Below are 24,517 nucleotides of genomic sequence, written 5' to 3'. Positions count from 1 at the left end.
AGATGTTTTATAATAAATGTTATTTTAAACATACGCATTTTATAAATTCTTCTGTTTGTTCATTTTTGTGTCTTTTTTTAAAAATAATATGTTTTACAAAAAACAGCCAGATAAACTGGTAGACAACATTCTTCACTTTTTTCGTTTAAAATGATATATTATACAATAAATGAGAGTATAAGAAGCAAACTTGGAAATCTCCATTGAAGAAATTACTGAAATATTTGCGAAAAACTTTGAAAAAAGAATTGTAAGATTTCTAATTATGCTTCACCAACCCAATGAAGAACTCTAAGTTTGCGGTGTCAAGTAGGATAATTGAAATCTATTTTTGCAAGATTTAGAGATGGTTTTAAATTACGCTATTATTTAGGTAGGTAGGTTTTTATATATAGTTTATTTTGGCATTAATAACTAATTTTCCATTTTTGGTGGAGATTTCGGAGTTTGCTTCTAAAACCCTCAAATATTTTGTTGGTACTTTTCCTAGACTGCATTATAATTAATATGTTTGTACCTTAGAGGATAAAACATGGGAGCCCACTTTTTGCCGTTTTGAAATAAAAAAAACAGAAATCATCGCAATAAGCTATTTTATACGTTAATAAAATACCAAAGTCCACTTTCGAAGTTGAAATAAAATTCGAGAGGTCACTTAGTTTCAATGCAAAAGTCATCATCATTTAATAGGTAAATTAACAACATTATTTTACATTCAAAGTTCTTTATAGATTGTAATTATCTCATTTGGATCAAAAGTTATGATGTTTCGAAAATCGCTCAATTTCAAAATGGTTTCCTTTAAGGCAAGTTTATAATTGTTGCCAGAAGTTACTCTCTGCTTATAGTTTATTGTGATTAGTCGGTAAATTATTGACTTATTTTCAAAATGCATAAATTATCGCAATGAGCTATTTTATATGTTAAAAACATTAAAGTCCACTTTCGTCATATGAATGCATTTATATTTTATTGCCTATTAGTGACTTATTTTAAATTAATAGAGGTCTTTGGTTTGTTTTTTGTTCTGTAATGTAAATAAGACCGCTGTTGTTGTTGCGGAACTAAATATATGTTAAGTCGAAAATGTATGAGATACTGCCATTTAATACTCCGAAACCTTCGCAGTAATGTTGTCAATAGTATAGCCATATGTCAATAATTTCATAATGTAGTTCTATAGTACCTGATATATTGATTGAAACAACCCTTTTTTTGTATTTTCAACTTCAGCGACAATGTTTTTTTGCCAGCGCAAACACCATTTTGTTGTTTAATGAATATCATCATGTATTGCAGATTACGTGCACACGTTTTTGAGATTGTTTAAGGTATTTTACACGTTTTTTAAATTGTTTTTATTAAAGTTAATCAGTTCTGATATTTCAACGGTGCCTTCGAAGATATACCTATGACTAGGCCAGCAATCGTACTAAAACAGCACAAATCCAATTGAAAATCTATGGGAAATATGAACGAATAGTCTCTCCAAAGTGAATTAATGACCTTATCTCCCTTAGTAGACCAACTACTTTTTTAATTCTTAAAAGCGTTTTTTATATATATTTATTTTGCTTGTGTAAGAAAAGGTTTTAGGCGTATATATTGTTGTGCCATATTTAGTTATAAAGGTGCTAAACTTGCTTTGTTTCTTTGTTGCTCTCAATATGTGTTATTTTTTTAATGTTAATATCATTTATGTCCCAAATTGAGTTTTTGTAACTCCTGGGAAAGTAATTTAACGTATTATGCTTGTAAAATACTTTGTGTTTTACGATTTATAAATAAAAAAAATGGATTACATGAAAAGGACGGTCAATGGATGTGGTACCGTGGCTAGTGTCTCGGACTTACGAATTAAAGATCCGTGGTTCGAATCCCACTCTAACCCAATTAGATTCTCATTTTCTAATAGCGAGTTATTTATAAATCGTTGATAATAGCCCTCAAAACGAAATATTTGGGTATATCATAAGAACGCAAATATTTATTTAAAAAAAACTTTTTTTAATGCACTACGGTGGAAAAGCTCATTTCATCCATTATACAGGTTTCGGGGTGAACAAATGATATCTACTTGCCAAAACCTCATCGAATCGATAACTAAAAGAGTAAAATATTATTAAGAGTACTGAATATTATTCAACAGTATATATTGAGAACGGTAGTGGTTACACACATAAAGAGAGACATTTACCCAAGCGTCAACCACAACCATAATACAAGATACTCTAATAGGGATCTGATACTAAGTGAAGGGGTCAACACTGTTCTGGCATCGAGAAAACACTATAACGTCGGCAAAAAGGTCCATAACCTTTTGCCAGAATCGTGGAAAGACGGGAGTGTTGTCAAGTTACGGAAGGTGTTGACCTCGCTCTTTCATGACATTGGTCGTAGGGAGTCAGAAAATTTGATGCATGCCACGGATTGGAGAACCTTACTGGATGTCAAAAATAAAATATAAAAAATAAGGAATAATTAAAAAAATATATATTTATAGATGACAACCATGAAGTTTCGCATAAATAAATTGTCTATGTTTTTTATGAATGTATGTATGTGTATGCGCATGGGTGTATGTACGTGTGTGTGTATGTACATGTGTATATATGTGTATATTTATATATACATGTGTGTATATATGTGTATGTCTGTATGTATATGAATCAAAATGTGTATCCGAATAAGTTTATATTTTGTTTGTCTGTGCTCTATATTAATTTGTTAACTATTATAATATATAAAAATGTAATTGCCTAGCTTGGAACGGGGTATGTACCCTTGTTAGCTGGGCAAAGTGAATATGGAATTGTATTTTGATAAAGAGTGTGAATAAATAAATATAAATAAAATGGTTCATTGTATCAGTTTGTAGTAGGTATATAGTACTAATTAAAAATAAATACATATTTTCTAAAACTTTTACCTCCTTTAATTATCAATTAATGGTACTGTATATTAAAGATAGTTTTTTTGTTCACAATAAATTAATTTGAATTCATTTTTTCTTTTCCTCAGACTATGATAGCGTTTATATTGTACAAGGGTGGAACTATTTCGTCACAACTGGGGCACTTGGTGACAGATCTAATAGATTTAGACTTGATGACTTCCGCAAACATTTTTCCCGAATCGCGTATCTTCCTAGTTCTATCTGGACTCGAAAAATCCACTTCGTAAAGTCCAAATCTTTCTCTGAAAAATAAACACCAAATTCATTTTATGTAATAATTATAAATAATAGAAAGTGTCCTGCTGAGAGTACAATATTAAATAAAAATGTATTTATGAGCTTGAATATGGTCGGTTGGAATAAGCCGCGTAGAACCGAAACGTACCGACAGAGTTTGATAAAAAAAATACAGGGAATTTTAATTTGTCAGTATTGTCCCTGTTTCGGATTCATTTTCTTTTATTCAAGTGTCAAGCCATTCCTTCCTTTGATTCCGGTGGTCCTTGTTTTGAATCCCAATGTACCTACTTCTCCCTGACGGCGAGTCAAGAAAGCAACGCGGGACAACACACAAAAAAAAACCGTACCGCGAACAACAGCGAAAACCGTACCGCGAGCGTAACAGTGATTTCGAATCACCAACATATAAGAAAACGTGCAAAGTGGCCAGTTCAAACGATATCGGTGTCTTTCTGGACCAGTGCCAAAGGGAGGAAACCGTAAGTCCTTACTCCTTTCATTAATTCCAGGATTGACACTGAAAACCATAACGTTAATTAGTTTACCTAAAATCAAACGTTCCCTGTTTTCTTCGAACACGCGTATCGCGAGAGGGCAGGCCTTGTTTACAGTCCCGAGGTCGAAGGTATCGAGCATCAAACAGTCCCCTTCAAAGTAATCACCATAATACATTATACACATACGTATGTCCACATTTTTTATAATCCTCAAAACATTTCTGGAATGCACTTTTAGGTATAACCTTCAGTTCGTTCTGGGATTAGGTCTTTATCTCCTCCATGGTCTTGAAATGTCGTATTTTCATTGTCCTCTTCAGCTTTGGGAATAGGAAAAAGTCATAGTGGGCTAAGTCCGGTGAGTACGGTGGCTGGGAGCAACAATAAGACTGTGAAAGTACTTCATTCGCATACCCGAAACCGTTTTAAAGACCGTGGGTCTTCCTGTTGGTTTTATTCATACAAAAAAGGATTTTTCATTGTTAATAACGAGTTGCTTTTAAAAAAAAGAAATCATTTTATGAAAAGAATTTGGCAAATTATATGATGATTAAGTAAAAATAAATTCATCTGCAGGCGATTACTAGTAATTAATTTAACTCGGATAGAGTCTTAGCTACATAAATAAAGTAATTTGCTTTAATACTTAACCTCAATATCAAATACATAGATGGCGCTCCAAACGCGCTAGCGAAAGCTTTCCTTGTTTCATGACATATATACAAAAACCAAAAATGTCACCGATATGGATATTCGCTAATAAGCGGAATGGGGAATGTTGTAGTATCTACATAAAAGTGGCCACTTGAACCCAACCTATGACAGGTCATAAGCCCTGTAAACGCTCGAATATCCATAATCTTGAAACAAAAATTCTACCCATCTCTGTAGTGATATAAATAAAAATTATATGATGGGTCTTTTACGAATATTATCATTTACACTTATGACCATATTTCAAACACGAATGGAAGCAAAAACTGTTTTTTGTCGCATCAGCATTTAGCCTATGTCCATTATAGTAATTTTATAAATTTAGAAACGTCATATTAGATTATTATTATCATTGTTTTTTTATTTCTTAACTCCGGCGCCCTTTTTTTAAGTCGCCAGAAAATGAATCCTAATAGTCTGGTCATTTTTTTGGTCAAAAAGTCGTGAAAAAGCCGCCAGGCGTTAGAGGGCCTCCGGCATTTTCGCTCTAGAATAATCTTGAAGATTCGCTGATCACACCGAAACGCGTCTTACTAATTTATAAGTCAAAAACCAATTACCGTTCCTAAACGGCTAAAAATGTACAGATTAATTATAAACATGTGTACCAATCTAGGAAAAAATTAGGGTATTACAATTACAAAATCAAATTTGAAATTAAAATATTCCGTGGATTTTTTTCGATCAAATCTCGTATGTGCCCTTGAAAACCTTTCGCCTCTGCCAGACTTCCGCATTCTCTATCTTTGTTGAAATATACATCAAATATGTTAAAATTAATACTTACGAGTATCCTCTAAGCCACTCGAAGTTGTCCATGAGGCTCCAGGCTGTATAGCCCTTAATATTACAGCCGTCTTCTATGGCGTCCAAGAGAGCATTAAGGTATTGTCTCATATAAGAAACTCTGTCTGTGTCTTTCAGCCCTCCTTTGGTGGAGAATCCATTCTCTGTTACGATAACTGTAATGTTCCTGTACTCTTCTTTTATCCAGTTGAGGACCTTTCTGAAACCCCATGGAACCACCTTGGATATACAAACAAAATAATATAAATACAGTATTCATTGTTCGAGAATATTTTAATGTATGTAAGTTAGAAGAATTACAAATAATAGTTGTGTTCCAGACCCGCTGAGAAAAAATCTTAGGACCCCCGGTATATATTAGCTAAGTACTGGAACTTCAACAAAGAGCAAGGGTTGCTTTCATTTGCGATACCGAGATAAAATGTTGTGCAGGATTTCTTTTTTTTACTTTTGATATTAAATATGCATGTGTTGCGGCCCAAAAAATGACATTTGTGACGTTATTTTATTTCCGGTGTATTTTATCTTTCAATTCCTTGTATAATATATGTTTCGATAATTTACTAATAGGACAGGTCTAACCAACCCATAATCTTAGAGGTGCATGTTTGATTTTTTTGTGTAATGACAATCATCGAAAAACACTTCTAATATTAAATTATTTGTAAAAAAATGTTAAACTGAATTATTTTAATTAATAGACAATTGTATAAATTTACGCAATTTTATAAATTGCGAATTCATGTTATGTACTTAAACACGATTCTGCTTTTAGAAAGATAAATAAATTATTTATTTATTTATCATCATCATTCCCTTTCCGCACCTAATAGTGTATAGGGCAGTGCATTGGTACACTAATTGAAGCGTATCTTGATCATTGTTGTGACATGAAGGTAAGAGCATAAGTCTTACGCTTCAAGTACCAGTTCTTTGAGAACACCTTTTTAAATTAAAATTTCATGTCAACCATCTCGGGAATCAAACCTGAGACCTCTTGCACGGCAGGCAAACACGCTGACTGTTACACCACGAGGCAGACTTTATTTATGCATATAATATTACGTTGTCAAAAAATCTATAATTAGTATAGTTTGACAACCTAAAACTAAATCGAAGCAGATTTTATAGTATTGTTGCGGTAAAATTTAACTATCCTTTTGCATACCTAAACAGAATTGATAATTTTAATGAACCATTTATTAGCTAGAAGCGGTTATTAGTTTAATTACACGTACTCAACCTTTTCAATGGAACGTCATTGAATTCAACAATCCTTGAACCAACAAGAAGTTATGTTGTCAGTTTAATTACGCCTGTATCTAAAAAAAACCTTTCGCCAGCCAAATGCAGCATTAATGCATTCATCTATTATCTTTAAATAATAAAAAAAAAAATTGTTCAATACTTAGTCTTTATATGAGAATCGATGTACCCAAGTTTGGTCTAAATTTTTAATGGCGTAATCTGCCAGTCGAAAACTAATTATATTTTAACAATGTTTTGAGTATCTCCAAATGCTTGCAGTCTGGCTGGATTCCATCCCTAGGGAGTTATGCGTCCTTTCGCGAGTTCTATTCGCTCCGTTGAGCGTCATACTGAATAGCAGATTTATCCATTTATTTATATTTTAAGTTCCATGAACCTTTAGCCAGCTTGAAGCGGAGCCCGGCCAGCTACTATCGAAGAACTCCTGGACTCCGCAGTCGTCCCTGAATGACGGCGTCTCCGGTATTTTCTGCTCCACCAGGCTAGACATTCTGGTGGAGTAGTGGTTGAGCCCCAGGAAGTCCGCACTGCCGGAGATCAGCACGACCTCGGCCTTGGTGAAGGCAGGAAGGCGGCTGCGAAGAAATTTCTGATGGGCGCTGCGGACCTCGATACGCTTGCGCATTATGTAGGGATAGTCTCCGGAGCGGGAGAATATTGGGTGAGCGAACCAGCCAAACTGAAAGACGAATAATTATTCTTGTATTTTTTAGAACTACAAACAGCCAAATGCCCCAATAATAACAGTGAGTAATATTATAATATTGAAACAATATGCATCATCTCTCCTCTTGGTCACTACACGTGGGCATTTGCTATCATCCAGGAATTAGCAAGCAGCGTGTTAGCCACATATGCGGCAGGCCATCTTTTACATGTTTATCTTTATTTTGTTAACCATAGTGTTGAAACGATGCTTTATTTGATTCGTTTTTAGCATGAACACTTGACAAATTTATAATTCAACTCAATGTTTGTAAGTTGCTAAAATTCCATTAGCCCATGCGCTTTTGTAGCTTCAAGTTGATTGGTAATCTAGTTTTAATAGGTTGATGTTATGAACTATCAAATTTCTCAATTTTGTAAAAGGATTCTAGAATTCCAACCATCCATTCCATTCCATTCCAGCGCTCAGTAGTTGCAAGACTTATAATCTAACTCCTATTTTAATAAAATTATTTTCTTAAATATCATTAAAATACTAAACTTCATTGTCAAATAAAAAAAATGTTAATGGGGCCTTGGTTTCTTACTGTTCATGCACTCTGTAGCTGCAAGACGTACTGTAATCTAGTTCCCATCTGTTATAATAATAATATGTATATCACATTTGGAGACACATAACTAGAATCCTAACCGTCCATGTGCTCTGTAGCTGTAAGACGTGCTGGGATATATATAAATTACTATACAGCGCCCTGGAGGTGATTTTCACAAAAATGACGCTATATAAATTATACAAATATAATAATAATATAAATAATGAATCACTCAAGTCCAGTCACCGACGGCGCACCCAAAAGCAATAGACATACCCAAAGACTACTGGTTGCAAACACGCTTTTTTCACCACTCATTTTTTTATATATTTTTTTATATGGGAGTTAGTTTATTATTTATCTTGCTTATAATGTACGAGGTTTATATTTCAAAAGTGGATTTTTCTGCAATTAAATTTCTTTAAATTTATCGAAACTGTTGGGATCAGGAGCGATATACTAATGTGGGCCAATCAGGAACTTCTCAGCATTTGCTCATGTGGAGAGGAAACCACTTAAAACTCTTCAGAAGAAGCCGGCCCGTTGGCAGTAGTCAACAGGCCTTCCGTTCCACTAGAGAAATGTTCGGCATTTTGTTCCCCACTTTGGTTTATTTTACCAATTGCCAGCACTATATTGATCATGTATGATACTACCTCTCGTGTGAGTTCTCCACCACTTATTGTGAGGGGCAAAAAACATCCACTGATAGGGGCACCCGCAATCAAAAACCTCAGGCCCCAGACACGTCCGGCGACTCCTATTTAGTTAAGGATCAATTACCCCCACCATCCTTTAGATAGGGACAAAAATGGCGCAGATATGAGTTCTGCACCTCGACTAACATGGATCCATTTCTCCCGTATATCTGTTATCTACAGGTGCAGTAGGCCAGGGGGCCCCTTTTGATTTAAACCCTCCACAAACGTAGAAAATGTCCTCAAGTTGCTTCTATTTGCCACTAGCTCGGTACACCAAACAGGTCTCGGCACATTGCTCAGAATACAAACCACCATGTCCCTCTCCGTGTCCAGGAGTGGGCAGTCCCACAGAATATAGGACGCTGTTTGATGGAGTTCGCCGCAAGAACAAGCTTCACAATGTACTAATAAATGTTATAACAAGTCTTGATTGCATAATCCAAAAAGTAAAACAAAACACGTGCCTGCCTTTTATAATGTCTTAGGGTTCAGATTAAATCGTTCGCCATTTTACACCAAATTACCAAAACTGAGATTATTACAATTATTATACACGCCCAAAGGGCTTTTATATAAAAGTATATACTAGGTACAAAATTAAAGTTCAAGCGTTTTATGGTACCCATCTAATAAACAGTTTTTGTTTTCTTTTAATATCGAATTACATTATGCTTTATAGATATAGGGGATAAACTGACAGAATGCATTCAGTTTTTATATATTTCAAATATTTTTAAATATGGGTGCAAGATGTTGATTTTAAATTTCATGTTATGCTTAGAATAACGCGGCCTCCGTGGTGTAGTGGTCAAGACGCTTGACTCACAGGCGGAAGGTTCCGGGTTCGATTTCCGGTGAGTACACAAAAATTAAAATGTGATTTTTCTCAAGCTTGGGTGTTCTGTGATGTAATTCACCACTGTAATTGGACCTCCTGGCCTGATGTGGTGCAAAAATAAAAATAAAATAAATAAGTAAAACAAATAAGGATTGCCATTTCAAAGTCTTGAAATAAAAGAAAATTGTGGGAGAAATAATGCGTTGAAAGAATAAAAAAGCCTTAAATGCGATTATCTCGGGAATACATTATTTCAGTAAAGCCTCGATATATGTGTATGCATAAATAAATAAAGATAAAATACTACATAAAAGTAGGTAGGTACACGATTAAATGTTTAGAAAAAATATTATAGCTAGTAAGTATTTTAAGTCAAATTCAAAAAGTTAAAGTGATTTTTTACAGCATTCAAATAATTAAGAATGATTTTATTGCTGAAAGAATTTCAAATCAAATGACTGACAATGGAGAACGAAACATATCAATTTCTCCATGCTAGTTCCTGGGCCGGTGTAGTCTGACAATTGGAGAATTTACAAAATAATGCTGTCTACCAGACGCAACGACAAACGTAGACTGCAATCTTGTACACCTATTTGGTACTTTGATGTTTTACAGTCTCGTTAAATATATATTGAGTAATTCCAAATTAAATTAAATAACTTACGTTGAACTGGATTGCCCTTTCAGCAGCATGGATGTCGTCCGTGGATAAGGTCGCTGGTTCGTTCCAATAAGCATTAAGAGTTATCCCAACGTGCCCTAAAAGTGAAATTTTATTTAATATAACAATTATGTCTTTACTTTGAGTACTCAAATTAAATTCAATGTGCCGACCGGTTTCAGAAAATGACTTTTTCAAGGTTTAAAAAGAAGCTAACGCAAAATATTTGTACATAAATATCGATATTAGTTCATACCGTCTCAGTATGTACCGATAAGGATAGCCGTTCATAATCGCTGCCCTCGTCCTTCATTTTCATAAACACTTATTTTTAACTATGCTTTCATTCATTCCACATCTTGGCGAACCTTTCTTAATGTTTTGAATTATGATTTATTGTTTAAGGTTTGTATTTTCTTCGAATTTCATCATTATTTTAACAAAAACATAATTACCGTTTTGATTTTTTCTAAACTCTTTATCATAGAGACGATACGCTCTGGCATGAGCCAAGAGAACGGTGTGACTGCACATGTAGTCGCCAATCCCTGAAGAGTTCAGCAAGGGAGCGTTACTTTTTTCGCCATATCCTTCCAAACAGAATTCCTTTGGTTCATTGAACGTTATCCACAGCTTCACCCTATCGCCGAAGGTCCTGAAGACAACCCGCGCATAATCCTCGTAATAATCGGCCAGTAGAGGATTAGGCCAACCTCCTAAGTCCTGCAAAAGGTCAGTCACTTAAATATACAAGGACGCGTAGACCTGTAGGTACGGGGTACAGAGACATTCTTTAATCCAAAGTTCCAGTAAAAGTTGTCATGGCCGATATGGTAGTGATTGACCCGCCTGCGCGTGTTAACCCTGAGGTGGTCGCGAGGGATGCATATGTCACCCACTGTAATAAAAAATAGACTATCTCCATTTAAATGTTTGGGTTTGACTTGAAATTCTATTTATTTATACACGGGATTTCTCCCATTTACATTACATATTATAATTAAAAGTGTGTTCATAAAAACATGAGATATTATATGTACACATATATAAATAAAAACCGACGCGTTTTAAACTTAGCGGTTTTAGACATAATGATCGCCAAACCGACTACCAAATGTTGTGAAATATTTGTAAATAACCACTTACCAATTTGCCTATGTCTACCGGTTTCGAGACGTACCCGTCTCTTTATCAGGACACTAATTAAACCAACATGCAAAACTCACTAAGCTCCTCTTCGGGCATATATCTCCCTTTGTTAACCATGGAGTTAAAACAGTGCTTTATTTATTTTGTTTTTTATTGCTCACTCTTGGCATGAACACTCGACAAATTTACTACTGTGCTCTATTTTTTGTAAATTTATTGATATCATTTTAACTTTGCTAGAATTCCACTCGTTCGTGCGCTTTGTAGCTGCACGATGATTGGTTATCTAGATTTTATACATCAACTTTAAAATACCTAAATTTTGTAAATGGGGTCTAGAATTCCAATCGTCTATGCGCTTAGTAGCTTCAAGACGTGTTGTAATCTTACTCTTTTTTATTATTCTTATTATTATTTTTTAAATATCATTAATACACTCAATTTATTTGTCAATGTTTAAAATGTGTAAATGGGGGCTAAATTTCTAGCTGTCTATGCGCTCTGTAGCTGCAAGACGTCCTGTAATCTAACTCCTATCTGTTATAATTTTTAATTGAAAACGAAGAACTAGAATCCCAACCGTCCATGCGCTCTGTAGCTACAAAACGTGCTGGGATATTTGTTTATTGAACAGCGCCCTTGAGGTGATTTTCACAAAAATGGCGCTTTATAAATATACATCCAACTTTATATCACGACATGCATTTTAATAAGCACATGCACTGCTTAGATTATGAGAAAAAGTTTTTAAAATAGGGGGAGGGGATGGAGGGAGGGATGTGAGTTCAATAAGTTTAGGGTGACCAATACAATGAAACATCGTATAACGGGCTATATTGAAAGGTTGTTTGATTATTGATCAAAGGACCATTATTTTTTGAGCTTTTTTTTCACATCAGGACATTTTACATATTATGTAACCCGCGCGACCTGTTATGTAAGCATTTTTTCACCCTTTTTTGTGCTTGCAGTATTTAAGTTGATGTTGAAAGTTGAGTTACAACCCCAGTTAGAGATTAACAAATATATTTGATGCGTGTATTTATTACATGGCGAATTAATAATGAATTGAATTATGTCGCACGAGTGTTACGGTGATGAAGACTTGAACTACATGCTCAAACTGATTTGCTGCACGACTGGGTTGACTTGCTTGGGCCGACTGTTTGATCTGACTTGTTGGGCTGACTTGTTGGGCTGATTTGTTAGACTGACTTGTTAAGCTGACTTGTTGGGCTGACCGGGTATTATCACGCCCTGTGGTCTTTATTAATTTATTGTATTTATTTATTTTATTTCATTCGAAAGCCAACAGACATTCATAAATTTATAAGATACAATTATACTATAAATACATATCATAAAGTCCAATTAGAGGCTTCCACAAAATATTGTTATTGTAAATGTTGTCACATAAAAATTATACATAACATAAATACTAACTAAGCATACAAAACTTATAATATTACTAGAAATGTAAATGTTAATGTAAAACATATTATTAAAAATATATCTACTATTGAATATTGGTCACACAGTTGCACATTATAATAAATAATACAACTATAGGCTACGTTCCTTTGTTCTTCATGTCTCCATGGAGTGAATATACTGAATGAACTATATATAGTTCAATAGAATAGTGAGATTGTCAACGATCAATAGACTATAAATCCGAAATGTATTTTAAATTTAATATTCCCAATATTCATCGTTTGACGTTAAATAATGTTAACATTTTGTACATTGTATCACTCGTGTCACATATTGAGGCGCGACCACTGTAGGGTTAAACGAATGCAGCGGTCGCTTTTATACGTATAATCAAATAAATAATATGTCCTAAGAGTTTTTGTTTCTGATCTATTAATTACTGTTATTATTTCAAGACCACTATATCAGTTAGCAAGACTACTTTAATAGCCGGAAGTAATACATTATGGCTGTCGAACTGAGACTAATGTTTTTTATGCCGGTCCATATAACATGTTAAATATAAATAAATTGACATTGAACTTGATTAATTTGTATTCATGGGCACTTTCGACAGTAGTATCTTAACAGATTTCTACTAAGTACACTTATTGTTCAATAATACTTTTTTTTTAATTATCGCAATGCGCTTTGAATATTTTTTTTCAAATATTGTTTTTCAAATATTTTTTTTCCAAAATAATATCATCATCATTCCATACGGTGTACAAATATGCGTACATTTTTTTTCCTAACGGGGTTGTTGTCAATATTAAATAATATATTTTTACAGATATAAATCTGTGTAAAAAATGGAGATCTAGACATTTACAGAGCTTATGATCGGCCGGGTCTTTCGAAACTAATCCCTTTTAACTTTTAACAATAGATGCTGCTAGTTTTTTTTTCTACTCTCTACTATGAACCAACACGCATGGGAATGTAATATCCAAACTAACATATACAATTAGAGCACCCACCCCTTTCCCGAAACTGTTGAAAGACTTGTGTTTTTCTTCAGTTTTGCATATTCATAATCATTTTTTTAAACAAATTAGTTTAATTAAGCGAAAATTTAATATTCCTTTCTCAAATACACATGATAAGTACAATCACCTTTTTATAATTTCCCAGTATGACAGTGAAGGAATACAGTGTTAGTTCCAAATTGAGACCGCGGCTGCATGCTCCAGATCCCGTTTCGGAAAGGAAAAAGAACGTAGTAATACAAACGACACAAAACTCAAATGCATATATGAAACATTCATAAAAAATCCTATAGAACATGCACTGAAACAATAGAAAAAAAACAATACGTATACCAAAGCACATAAGTAAATCAAATTATCAAGACTCTATTGGCAAAGTCCTAACACAGATTCTAACATGATCCCTATTGAACTCATGCGAAATTACCTATCGTTATAACACTGATTCCTCGCAAAAACCCTGATTGTCCTAATACTAACAGTAGGAACAATCCCGTGCAAAGACCATAATCGTCTTAACAAGCTCTCAGACCTTGGAGCAGACGAAATAGATCCTAGAGCATGGTCAGCGCGCGGTTCTCTTGAGTTAGTTTTCTATTTAGATTTGTAATATACCACTTCCGTTCTTTAGGACAAAAACAACACAGACGGACAAGAGTTCAATTCAGACAACCAATGTTAGTACCCAACTATGTATTTATTTATCTAAAACAGATTTAGTTCTCACGGTAGGCTTTTACGTACTTTTCCGCCCATTCACTCATAAAATGGAAAAACGCTTGGAAGTTTGTTGGATTAGCCAATAAGCTTGGATTCCACATCGGCCTCATCACATCCGTCAAGCCAAACCGAGCATATACAGAATCCAAAAATGCCATACGTGAATTGGAAGTCAATTACAGTGCGTTCGAATGTTTAATGATAATGTGTTAGTGCCTTTCGTTAAGCCAAGTAAATATACAAATTTTGTTTGTGTTGGGCAAACTAGAATGATATAATAGATTAGTCAGTTTGTCACATAACTTGGAATTCTTTGGGAAAGATCTTCCGGCTTTTTGTAGATCTCTTCGATACTAAAACAGTGTAGCATGGTTTAGCTCGAAGTCTTGTATGTTTATCGTGTTTATGAATATATTGTGTACTTTCAATTTATTGCCCTTGTTCGTCATTGCATTCAAATTATCAAGATTAACTGCGATCGGTGCACTAATCCAGTGTCCTATACACAACTAGTTGCGAAATGGAGAATGACAGTTATTATGAAATGTCTGAACTTCCAAATTTTTGACAGCTTGAAAAAAAACAAGGTTGGAAAATTATCTAAGTGCATAAAAAATTATCACCTGCAATGACTGAGGAAGATCCCAGTGGTACAAAGTCACCATGGGCATGATATCTTTTGCAATGAGGGTGTTAATCAAATTATTGTAATATTCTACTCCATCTTTGGAGATGTTATCGGTAAAGCCAGTGGGCAGAAGCCTGGACCAAGATATGGAGAATCTGTAGAAGTCTACTCCTAATTCTTGCAGCATCTCAACATCTCTTCTATATTGGTTGTAGGAGTCACAGGTAACGTCTGCATCAGTTTTGTCAACGATGGCATCAGGGTTTGTGTGAACTAGGCGGTCCCATATGTTTTCTCCTTTACCTGAAAATATCCAAATATAATTTTAATTATGTAAGTACATAAACCTTTTAATATCTGAAATAAAATAAGTAAAAAACAACTTTTTTAATCACTTTTTTTCTGCCGACCGGTTTCAAAGCTATACAAAGTTCTTTACCGTGGTACAATTAAGTAATGAATTCAATTCTATTTTATTTTAACAGTGATAGCTAAATATTAGAGCGAAACAAATGGAGCTGAAACGTCAAATATTTTTGTGATGTTGTTCTTGTAAAGATACGAAATGTAAAAGGAAATGGATACGACATTTAAAACTTAACAGGAGTGGACTACTTTTTATTAAACCGTTTTTTTTATTAATATATTGTAGTTTTCAGTTTAATTCCTACACTGAATTATAGTAAGAAATGTTTTTTACACTTATTAAATATTTCAATATCGGTGATTCATTCTATGTAAAATTTAGTCCCTACAGGGCGGCCCTTCTCTTGTATTTCATGGGTGAGAGAGACTAATATTTAGTGGTTCAAGATAATAATATTTTTTTCTCATCGTTTAGTATAATTCAAAATTATTATAGTTTCTAATTTACTTACTAAAAAACTTATATGTAAAAGAAATGCCGTAATTTGAATAAAATAAAATAACACTGGTTTTTTATTAAAACATCCATTTTATTTTAATAGTGTACAGTGCCGATTTATACATTTATTTGACTATTCGTTCTTACACTTTTAGCATACGAGGATCAAATCACAAGGATTGCAATATGAAAAAAATTTAACGTAATGGGCCGTATAATTTGTTATATTATTATAAATGTTTGAATAAATAGATAGATAATCAAACACGACAAGATTATTTTTCTTCGAAAGTCTGTTCAACTGAATATAGTGTAAAAAACTCTTGACATTTCTAAATAAATGTCAATCCGGATACATGTATGTATTAATATATTATATTAACATACACTGAAAAAGTAAGATATAAAAATTAACTTTAGATTGTCTTGACAGAAAAACACTTTTTATTCTTGAATCAACTAAAAATCTAATCAGTAATATTTTGAGTTTGTTCAAATTTTTGGATACAAGGACTGGATTTAACTCCCTGGGGAGCTGTTGATATTAAAATATTACAACAGAGATGGAGAACATTTTAAATTAGGGAAAATATAATTCTAGGCATCTACTGGGCTTATGACCTGTCATTGGTTGGTTTGAGTGGCCACTTTACACACTGTGTAACATTCATCATTCTGCCTATATTTAAACATCCTATATCCCTTCAATTCTTCCATCTGTTGATATTTGTGAAGTTGAAGAGCTGAAAACTTTATTGGTGTGTTTGAGATTCATCTGATTTAATTATTTCTAGGCAACGCGTGTGAAATACTGTGAGTAAAATAATTCAAACAGATGTAGATGTAGCCCTGTAGATACCTAGACTTCTATATTCCTGTCTCTAAAATGTTCTCCATTTCTGTTGAAATATATTAAAAATTAAGTAATAAAAAATACTAAATTAGTCGAAAAATAATATCCTTTCTCTAACTTAATCTGTATGCGAGAGGTAAACTACAGTATCTCCAAAAACACAACTTTTCAGGGGAGACGAATCAGTGATTTTTTTATACTTTTAAACATCTTGTATTTTTTATTGAGGGGCTTTAAAGTAAACTTGTTTACTAAAATCAATTAATTTTCAAGTGTTCCTAATACGATAATGCCTTATCTTTGTTTTTGGACTTGATTGATTTTTTTTACCCCTAAATCGCTCTATGGTACAACATCAAATGTTGTATGGGAAAAAACAACAGAAAATCCAAAGGATTTCTTATTCAGGATATAACAAAAAAACACTTAATAACTGTTATTTAGTAATCATAAAAATGTTTTCTTTATATTTGAAAAGATTTATGTTTTTAAAAAATAAAGTTTTAATAGGTCGTATTAAAATAAGAGTAATTAAACAAACAAAATTCGTTTAGATTTGTGATTAACCAACAGTAAAGTATTTTTATTTAGGAAATAGCAAACTCTATTTTCTGATTATATTTTTTTTTAAAGTTAGTAGGCATTTATAAGCAATACTGTTTTTTTTTATGTAAAACAAATTATTTGTATTTTTTTCTTCTTTTTCTTTGTGATGAATGTTTTCTTTCTGTTCTTTATCTCTAATATACATAGTAGTGGAGTTATTTGGTCGAAGAATTTGCTTGTTGGTTGAAATAAATATTGCATTTAGCAATAGGGTGTTTTCACTTTTAAGTAAAATCGTTATTTTTAAATATGGAAAGAAATACGAATGTTTTTTTTTCCTTGCGACATCGCATAATTTTTTGCAATTATCGTTTAACATACACACTTTTTGAATTACCTAAAAACTTTAAAACCAGACGTTTCACGTCATATGAGATAAACGGCACTATTCGTTACCGTAGCATTCTTGTACGCAATTTTGGTCAGAAGCGCGCTTGGCGAGCATGACGTGTGACTTCAAAGTGATGTGACGCCAATCGGATCGCTGCGATCGGTTTTATGTGGGCTCGTTATTTATCCCGAAAATTTTTAGCGAAACCTTGTTTTTTTTATACATTGATAGTTATATCATCAGAACCGAAAATCTCCGTTTTAAACATTTAATATTAATTAAACGTTACTCCAGATTTATAAAAATAACCTCGAGTTATTCTATAAAAGTTCTCTTAATAATTAATACATAGAGTTAAATAAGAAAATAAAATAAAATAGACATGTTTTCTGACCTGACACATTCCAAGCGCCTTCTATTTGGTAAGCCGCAGTAGAAACTCCAAATAAAAAGTTCTTAGGGAACTTTCTGGTCTCGACTAATTCCTTAGATGTTGAAACAACAGTGCTGAAAGAAAAAAATAATAACATTAAATATACATAATACATTTTCTATGTCCAGGTGAATGAATAATACAGTTTTGTTCCTGCATATCACACGAAATGGAAGACTGGACAACAAAGGGCGCTGTCAAAATTCTATAAAACAATGAACCTGAGACAGATATTTATCTTTTCCACGCGTATCATTGACTAATCATGAACCCCATAATTCTAAATAACTGTTATCGAAAAGGAATAATCTTCCAACGGATTACATATGACAGGTCTATGTCTGAAGAGTACCCTTACTCTAACCTCCCTTCATTTTATTATTTTTATATTTTTAATTAAATCTTAAAGTAGGGTACACATATCATACATATTGTTATGTGTGTTCTAATAATAACATTGCAAATATATTTAATTTATAAATTGTTTATCACATATGTCTTGACCATTATTTTAAATTTTGATGTTTTTTTCTTCATAAATATTTTTTTCCATTTCGTAATACTTTTTAATTGCTTTAAATAGAATAGAATTTTGTGACTTTGCCTTTTTCCTAAATGGAAGTCTAATTTTGTTCTTTTCTCTAGTATTGTGATCGTGTTCATGCTGGTTCCGATCATTTTTTTTCCAAAATTCTGTTTTTTATTAGAGTTTATAATTTTATGAACAAATATCATTGTATTGTAAAATATTCTTTGTTTAAATGTTAATAATTTCATTTCGTTTACCATCGACTTTACCCTCGTGTATCTGTTTTTTATTGTGTATTTTTATTCCTTTTATTTCCTTGCTTCCTCTTTCTCTCTCCTCCCAAACTCATTACCCGATTCCACATTTCTTAATGTACTATTATTTAAGTTAATATGTGCAAGTCTTATCTCCCCATTAAAAAATATATGTTTTTTTAAATTAATCAGTTTTTTTCATGTACGTATCATTGATACATATTTTGTTTTTTGTTACAAATTTTTGGCCAATTCTTATTTTGACCAATCTGTTTTTTGGTTGGCTGGAAGATACTGCTTTTAGCAATAAATCCACAAAAGTACTTTATTAATACACAAATTAATTTGTAATAGCCAGTGACCGATTTTAAGCCTTTCGCGACAAAAATAGGAAGGTTAAAGAATTTAAAATGACACAATAATCATTTTTTATTTTTTTTGCTGAAGGGCCTTTTTACATAATGTTACAGTGTAAGTAAGTTAAGTTCTGAGAAAGGTTTTATGTTTAAAATTCCAGGGAAAATTATTTTTAAAAAATGTTTAAGGGGTTTTATTAAACGAATTTTGTCTTAAGTTATGGTCATTATTTATGTCTATTTTGGGAAAATACTTTAAAACTCTATTTTTGCAAATTTGTGTTTTGGTATGTTGGATAAAAACGAACTGAAACGAAGTTGTGTCAGTTTTTTTTCCAAATGAATTGAACCAGAGCATGAAAATTAGTCAGCAATGCATTATCATTCATTACTTCACAAGGATACAAGCGAAATTACTTAAAAGGAATTTTTTTAAAGGATTTAAGTGACATGTAAAATTAAATTTCACCAATGTACAGTTTTCCAAACAGCTTTACCTAGTTATAAGACTGCTAAATAAACTTTGTATGAAAAAACATATTAATAAAAGTAATGTATTAATGTATAAGTATATTCCATCATTACTCTACAGCAAATTAGTCAATAACTCATAAAATCTTCACCGCACACTGCGCAAATATCGCGAGAAGCTTTGTCGGGTTTATTCCCGCGATTGAACACGAACAAAAAGAGGTATCGAAAATGCTCACTTTCGTCTTTTTGACTTGAATGAAAAACCGTAAAAGCAAACACAATAACTTGAAAGGCAGAAAATTATTTCGAATGACGTAAAAGCTTTTCCGCTCGGATTACTTTTAGGGCTTATTTTTTAATTAAAATAAAACGGACTCAACCTTATATTTTTTTTCGTTCATTTCACTGGAATGGGAAATGTAAGAACTTGATAAAATAAACAGCAACAATTTTTATATTTATATGAATAATAATACCTCTGAATTTATCAGTCGTAAACAAGGTTCTTGAAAATTGTTATAAAATTACTGCATGTTATTTACATACTGATAATTTTAATTAAACAAGACAAGGACAATCGAGACTAATAAACCTGGGGCTGAAATTATACAATAAACTAAAAAATATTATTTTGAGCAACAGAGTATGAATAAAAAATGTTCATATTATTTTTGTAAAATGAATGTAATAATCTGTAAGGGTTTATAAATAAATTTTCAAAAAAAAATATAAACATATAATTAAATTATCAGGTTATTTTTACCAAGATTACATACAATGATAGTATGAAATTCTTATTTTTTTATGTTTTAAGTTACGCCCTCTTTTAGTTTATTAAATATTTTATTTAAATTTGAATGAAAATTCATTGCAACTGAGAGGGAAAACATTATTGAAAGGGAAATATGGAAGTCTGTGGCTTATAACTTGTTTTTGGCAAATATAAGTGACCACTTTACACATATTTAATATTCTTGCTCAAAATAATATTTAACTGTGTAGATGCCAATGATATCCTCGCTCAGATTAACCTCAATATACCTGACCGCAATTTGCGTACCAATGTTGTCTTTGCTTTTAGAAGCAACTTCGGATGCTTTCCACCTCTGCCAAGGATCCTCAGATCAGTTGACAAACCTCACTGAACGATACTTTCGATGTGTTCGACAGCAGAGGCAAGCATTCAAGGAGCAAGTGGTGTTATCACTCCTGACTTAAGATAACATTCTTGCCATGTCTGCCTAGATCATGCTAAGATCATACCTATTGCAGTTTTTTTTTTTATTTAAAAATGTGTAATTTTCATCACTCTGCCCCATGAATGAACATCTCCATTTACTGTAAAAGAGCTGACACCTTTATTGATGTTGAAGAGATATGTCTGACTGAATTATTTCGCCTACTAGTAAGTATCCAATTATCTGTAGACAAGTTTACTTTACAAAAATCAAGTGAACGCACATTTCTGTCGTCATCATCATCATAATTATCTTTCTGCACCTAATGGTGCATAGGGCACTGCATTGGTACACTAATCACAGCGTATCTTGTTCATTTTTGTTAAGTGAAGGCAAGATGATCAGTCTTACGCTTTGGATGTTAAATCTAAGTAATTTAAATGTTAATTTAAGTAATGTTAAGTAAGTCAAAGAAGGAATCGTGTGTTCAAAATACCACATTTTAAAACGAGGCTTGCATAGAGACATGCATATTTTGTAGACCTAAAATTTTTAAATTCTTTTTTTACTGATAATATTTCATTGATTCCAAACTTTCAAAATTTTCCTTCTTTAAAAAAACACCTACTATCCTGGATTCAAACTAAAGATATGAACTCTTTTTTTCTATGATATATTTTGTTGCCCTTTAAAAATAAGGAATATTTTTATGTTCTTTTAAATATTTTTTAATTAGTATAAAAAAAAATACCAAATTATCTTTTACAGAATATTTTATTTTCTCTTTCTTATGTTACACAAAAATATAATAACTGTCCATTATTTATTATGGGAGCAAAAATTCATTAACATTTTCTTGTATACCCACGAACAAGCCATGCCTTTGTGGGATTTTTTGTTTACTATTTTTACTATTAATATGTATTTCATTGTTATGTAACTATGCTTTATTTTTTTAATACTCTCTTTTACCTCTTATGTTTATTGTAAAAAAACAAAAAAAAAAAAAAATGAAATGGGACTATGAAATTTTCTTAAATAAAAAACACATTTTTCTACATACCTGAAACTGTTTAAGACCATGGAAATTTTCAATTTCATATATACCGATTTTATTAGAATTTAACTTTTACTGCCCCTTTCACTGTGAGTTTGGCAAATTATTGTCATTCATCCTCAAGACCATATTGCAAACACGAATGGTAGCAAAAACTGTATGTACTTGTATCACAATAGCCTACATCTTCTAGTACTTCCTCCCTCGTCATATTAACTCTTCACAAAAGTTAACAGATAGAGTCGAAGAAATGTAGATGTTCAAACATAGGCAGAACTCTGAATGTTACACTGTGTCATGTGACCACTTAAGCCCGCCGATGACAGATCATAAACCCCGTAAACGCCTAAGCGTCCACATTCCCTTCTCCAAAATATTTGCCCTTTCTGTTGAAATCCAAAGTTGTCTACAAATATTTCAATACTACGGAAATCGAGCCTAGGACCTCAAGCACGGAAGGCGAACGCGCCAACCACTACACAACGAGGCGGGCTTATTTTCGCTAGATTTCCTTATTCAGGATTTTTACCTGAGAACAGTTATCGAGTCAAAAACACTCGTCCAGGGTTCCAATTTTTTTTCATACTCATACTAGACCTCTGGTCTTCATCCCCTCGGGCACAGACAATATTTTTAGTTTACCAAAAAATACGTATTTAGTTCATTAAAAAATGGTAACTGTCTACTTAAGAGGAAAGGCGGCCTGAGTTTTCTTTATACGAACATATTTCAGTATTTTCTCTCTGGATTATGGCACTTTATCAATGATATTATTGAATACTATAGATATTTACCATTGGTGTGTCACTTTCGTTTTGCTTTTTTGAAAAATTGTTTATAATGGAATCTAGGACCATCCAAAAACCCTTGAAAGAGCCCAGTTTCATCTGCCATCTTCGGACGCACGATATACAAATATGGTAAATAATGTTTCAAAACAAAAAAGGTGCAAACACATAAAATTTCATTTCAATACTCTTTTTTAAAAAAAAACTACCAAATCGGTTCAGATTTGGGGTAAGGAAAACGGGACAGCGAAACGTCCATTTCCTGTGTTTTAGCCAGGCAAAATCAGTATGACGAGTAGTTGTCTTTTTTGCACAACACCAGGGAGGTGATTTACGAGAGAGTGATAGAAAAACAGTGTTTAAACACATATTTATCAAAATTGCCAGATACCGCTTAACATTTTTTTTAACTAGCATTTAACCTTAGAGTAATACGCCACTGGCCAATAGAGTCCCCCATACGGACAAAAACCATTCTATGATTATAAACCACGAAGTTAAATACAGTTTACAGCGTTACAACGGACTGTAGATACTCAGATTGCGAAATAAGCGCAAACCGAAACCGTCTTTTCAATGTTGTTGTTAAACTAACAACTAAACCAAAAATTTGGAACGCTTTTGTTCAATGTAAAAGAAGTAAATGGCTTCTCTGGCGAATTATTCTGAGAATTAAACACATATTTATTTGATTTACGTTTTTACATACAACGCTAAGCATATTTTGTAGAGATGCGTTTCATCCCACACAGATTTATTATTTCTTATTTATGATAACACTCACTACACTACACTTATCCATAAAACACTCCAGAATAATTGTTATTAAATTATTTAAAAATAAAGTTATTCTTCAACACATTATTTAACAATCGCACATCAAAACGAATGACATTTCACGTTATTTAATATCATTTAAGGGGGATTTATTTCACCTTACGATCAGTACAATTGCAAAATATATAGCCCGCAAGTTTCCCATGTTCATATTGGCCGAGTCCGCTCCACGCACTGACGCAAAATATTGCGATATATTTTATATCAATGTAATATCATAAGGTTAGCATTCAGATTATGTTCTGTAGAACGTTTATTCGCTATATAGAATGTATGAGCCGGTTACGACAGCCCGTCAGCTGAGATACAATGAACTCGTATTCAATCTAATTACGATAATTTATATCTCGTAAAAGAGTATGGGACAAATATTAATCAACTATTGTTGCGTAGAAACACAATGTCATATTGATAAATTTGGTTGAATAAAAATTCATGCAAAATGTTTTTTTTTTTTTTTAATAATTTTTTTGCAAAAAATAGTAAACATACTTAATAACAGTGAACCTAAACAGGGTTGGGGGGAGAGGGGAGTCTGACACATCGTTAACCACGCGGCCGCGCACCCCTCGCTTCTCCCCTAAAGAAGTAAGCAACCATTTGTTCTTTTTAATATTTTATTTTTACAAATTTTCTTCGTTCTAAATATTTGTTTAAATATGCCAATATGTCTTCTTGCCCATACTGATCATCGTGGTTTCGGATGTGACATGGTTTAAAGAACACCTGTATAAAACTAATTAATGTAAAATGAAAATGGCGAATTCTCTGTTTATGAAAGTCTCCATCTTACATGGCTCAGCCTGTTCTAAAATGGAGATTTTTTTATCTTTAGAGCATAAGTAGTCCTGTACTAATAAAACAATAACATAAAAAAGAAAAAGTAAAACTTCTTAATTATAAATGCCTAGCTAATCAAATGTAAGAAATTAAAAATCGTTATTTTACAAATATAAAGTATATATATATGTGCCAAGAATACATGTTACTTAAACATAAATAATAATATATAATAAAAAACAAATGTAAAGCAATGAAACACATCAAAATAT

At 32.6% G+C, this 24,517-nt stretch overlaps 1 protein-coding gene across 2 annotated transcripts; it reads right to left on the bottom strand.

The window, feature by feature from the left end:
- Positions 1–2,912: 2,912 nt before the first annotated feature.
- LOC148276829 (myrosinase 1-like) lies at positions 2,913–23,708 on the bottom strand. Of its 2 annotated transcripts, none has more exons than XM_088233685.1 (8): positions 23,564–23,708; positions 17,954–18,066; positions 14,900–15,207; positions 10,401–10,668; positions 9,949–10,043; positions 6,860–7,162; positions 5,195–5,433; positions 2,913–3,198 (listed from the first exon to the last, which is right to left on the bottom strand). In XM_088233685.1, exons 1-8 carry the CDS (start codon positions 23,614–23,616, stop codon positions 3,018–3,020), a joined length of 1,560 nt encoding a protein of 519 aa, XP_088089811.1. In that variant the 5' UTR covers positions 23,617–23,708; the 3' UTR covers positions 2,913–3,017. The 2 variants fall into 2 exon arrangements, with proteins under 2 accessions (XP_088089811.1, XP_088089812.1); XM_088233686.1 differs by lacking the exon at positions 23,564–23,708 and adding an exon at positions 21,847–22,931.
- Positions 23,709–24,517: the final 809 nt, after the last annotated feature.

This window comes from Micrasema longulum, unplaced genomic scaffold (genome assembly GCF_059751315.1).
Source record: "Micrasema longulum isolate JH-2025_06_02 unplaced genomic scaffold, ASM5975131v1 h1tg001139l, whole genome shotgun sequence".
Lineage (NCBI taxonomy): Eukaryota > Metazoa > Arthropoda > Insecta > Trichoptera > Brachycentridae > Micrasema > Micrasema longulum.
This window is presented reverse-complemented; position numbering and strand designations above follow the sequence as displayed.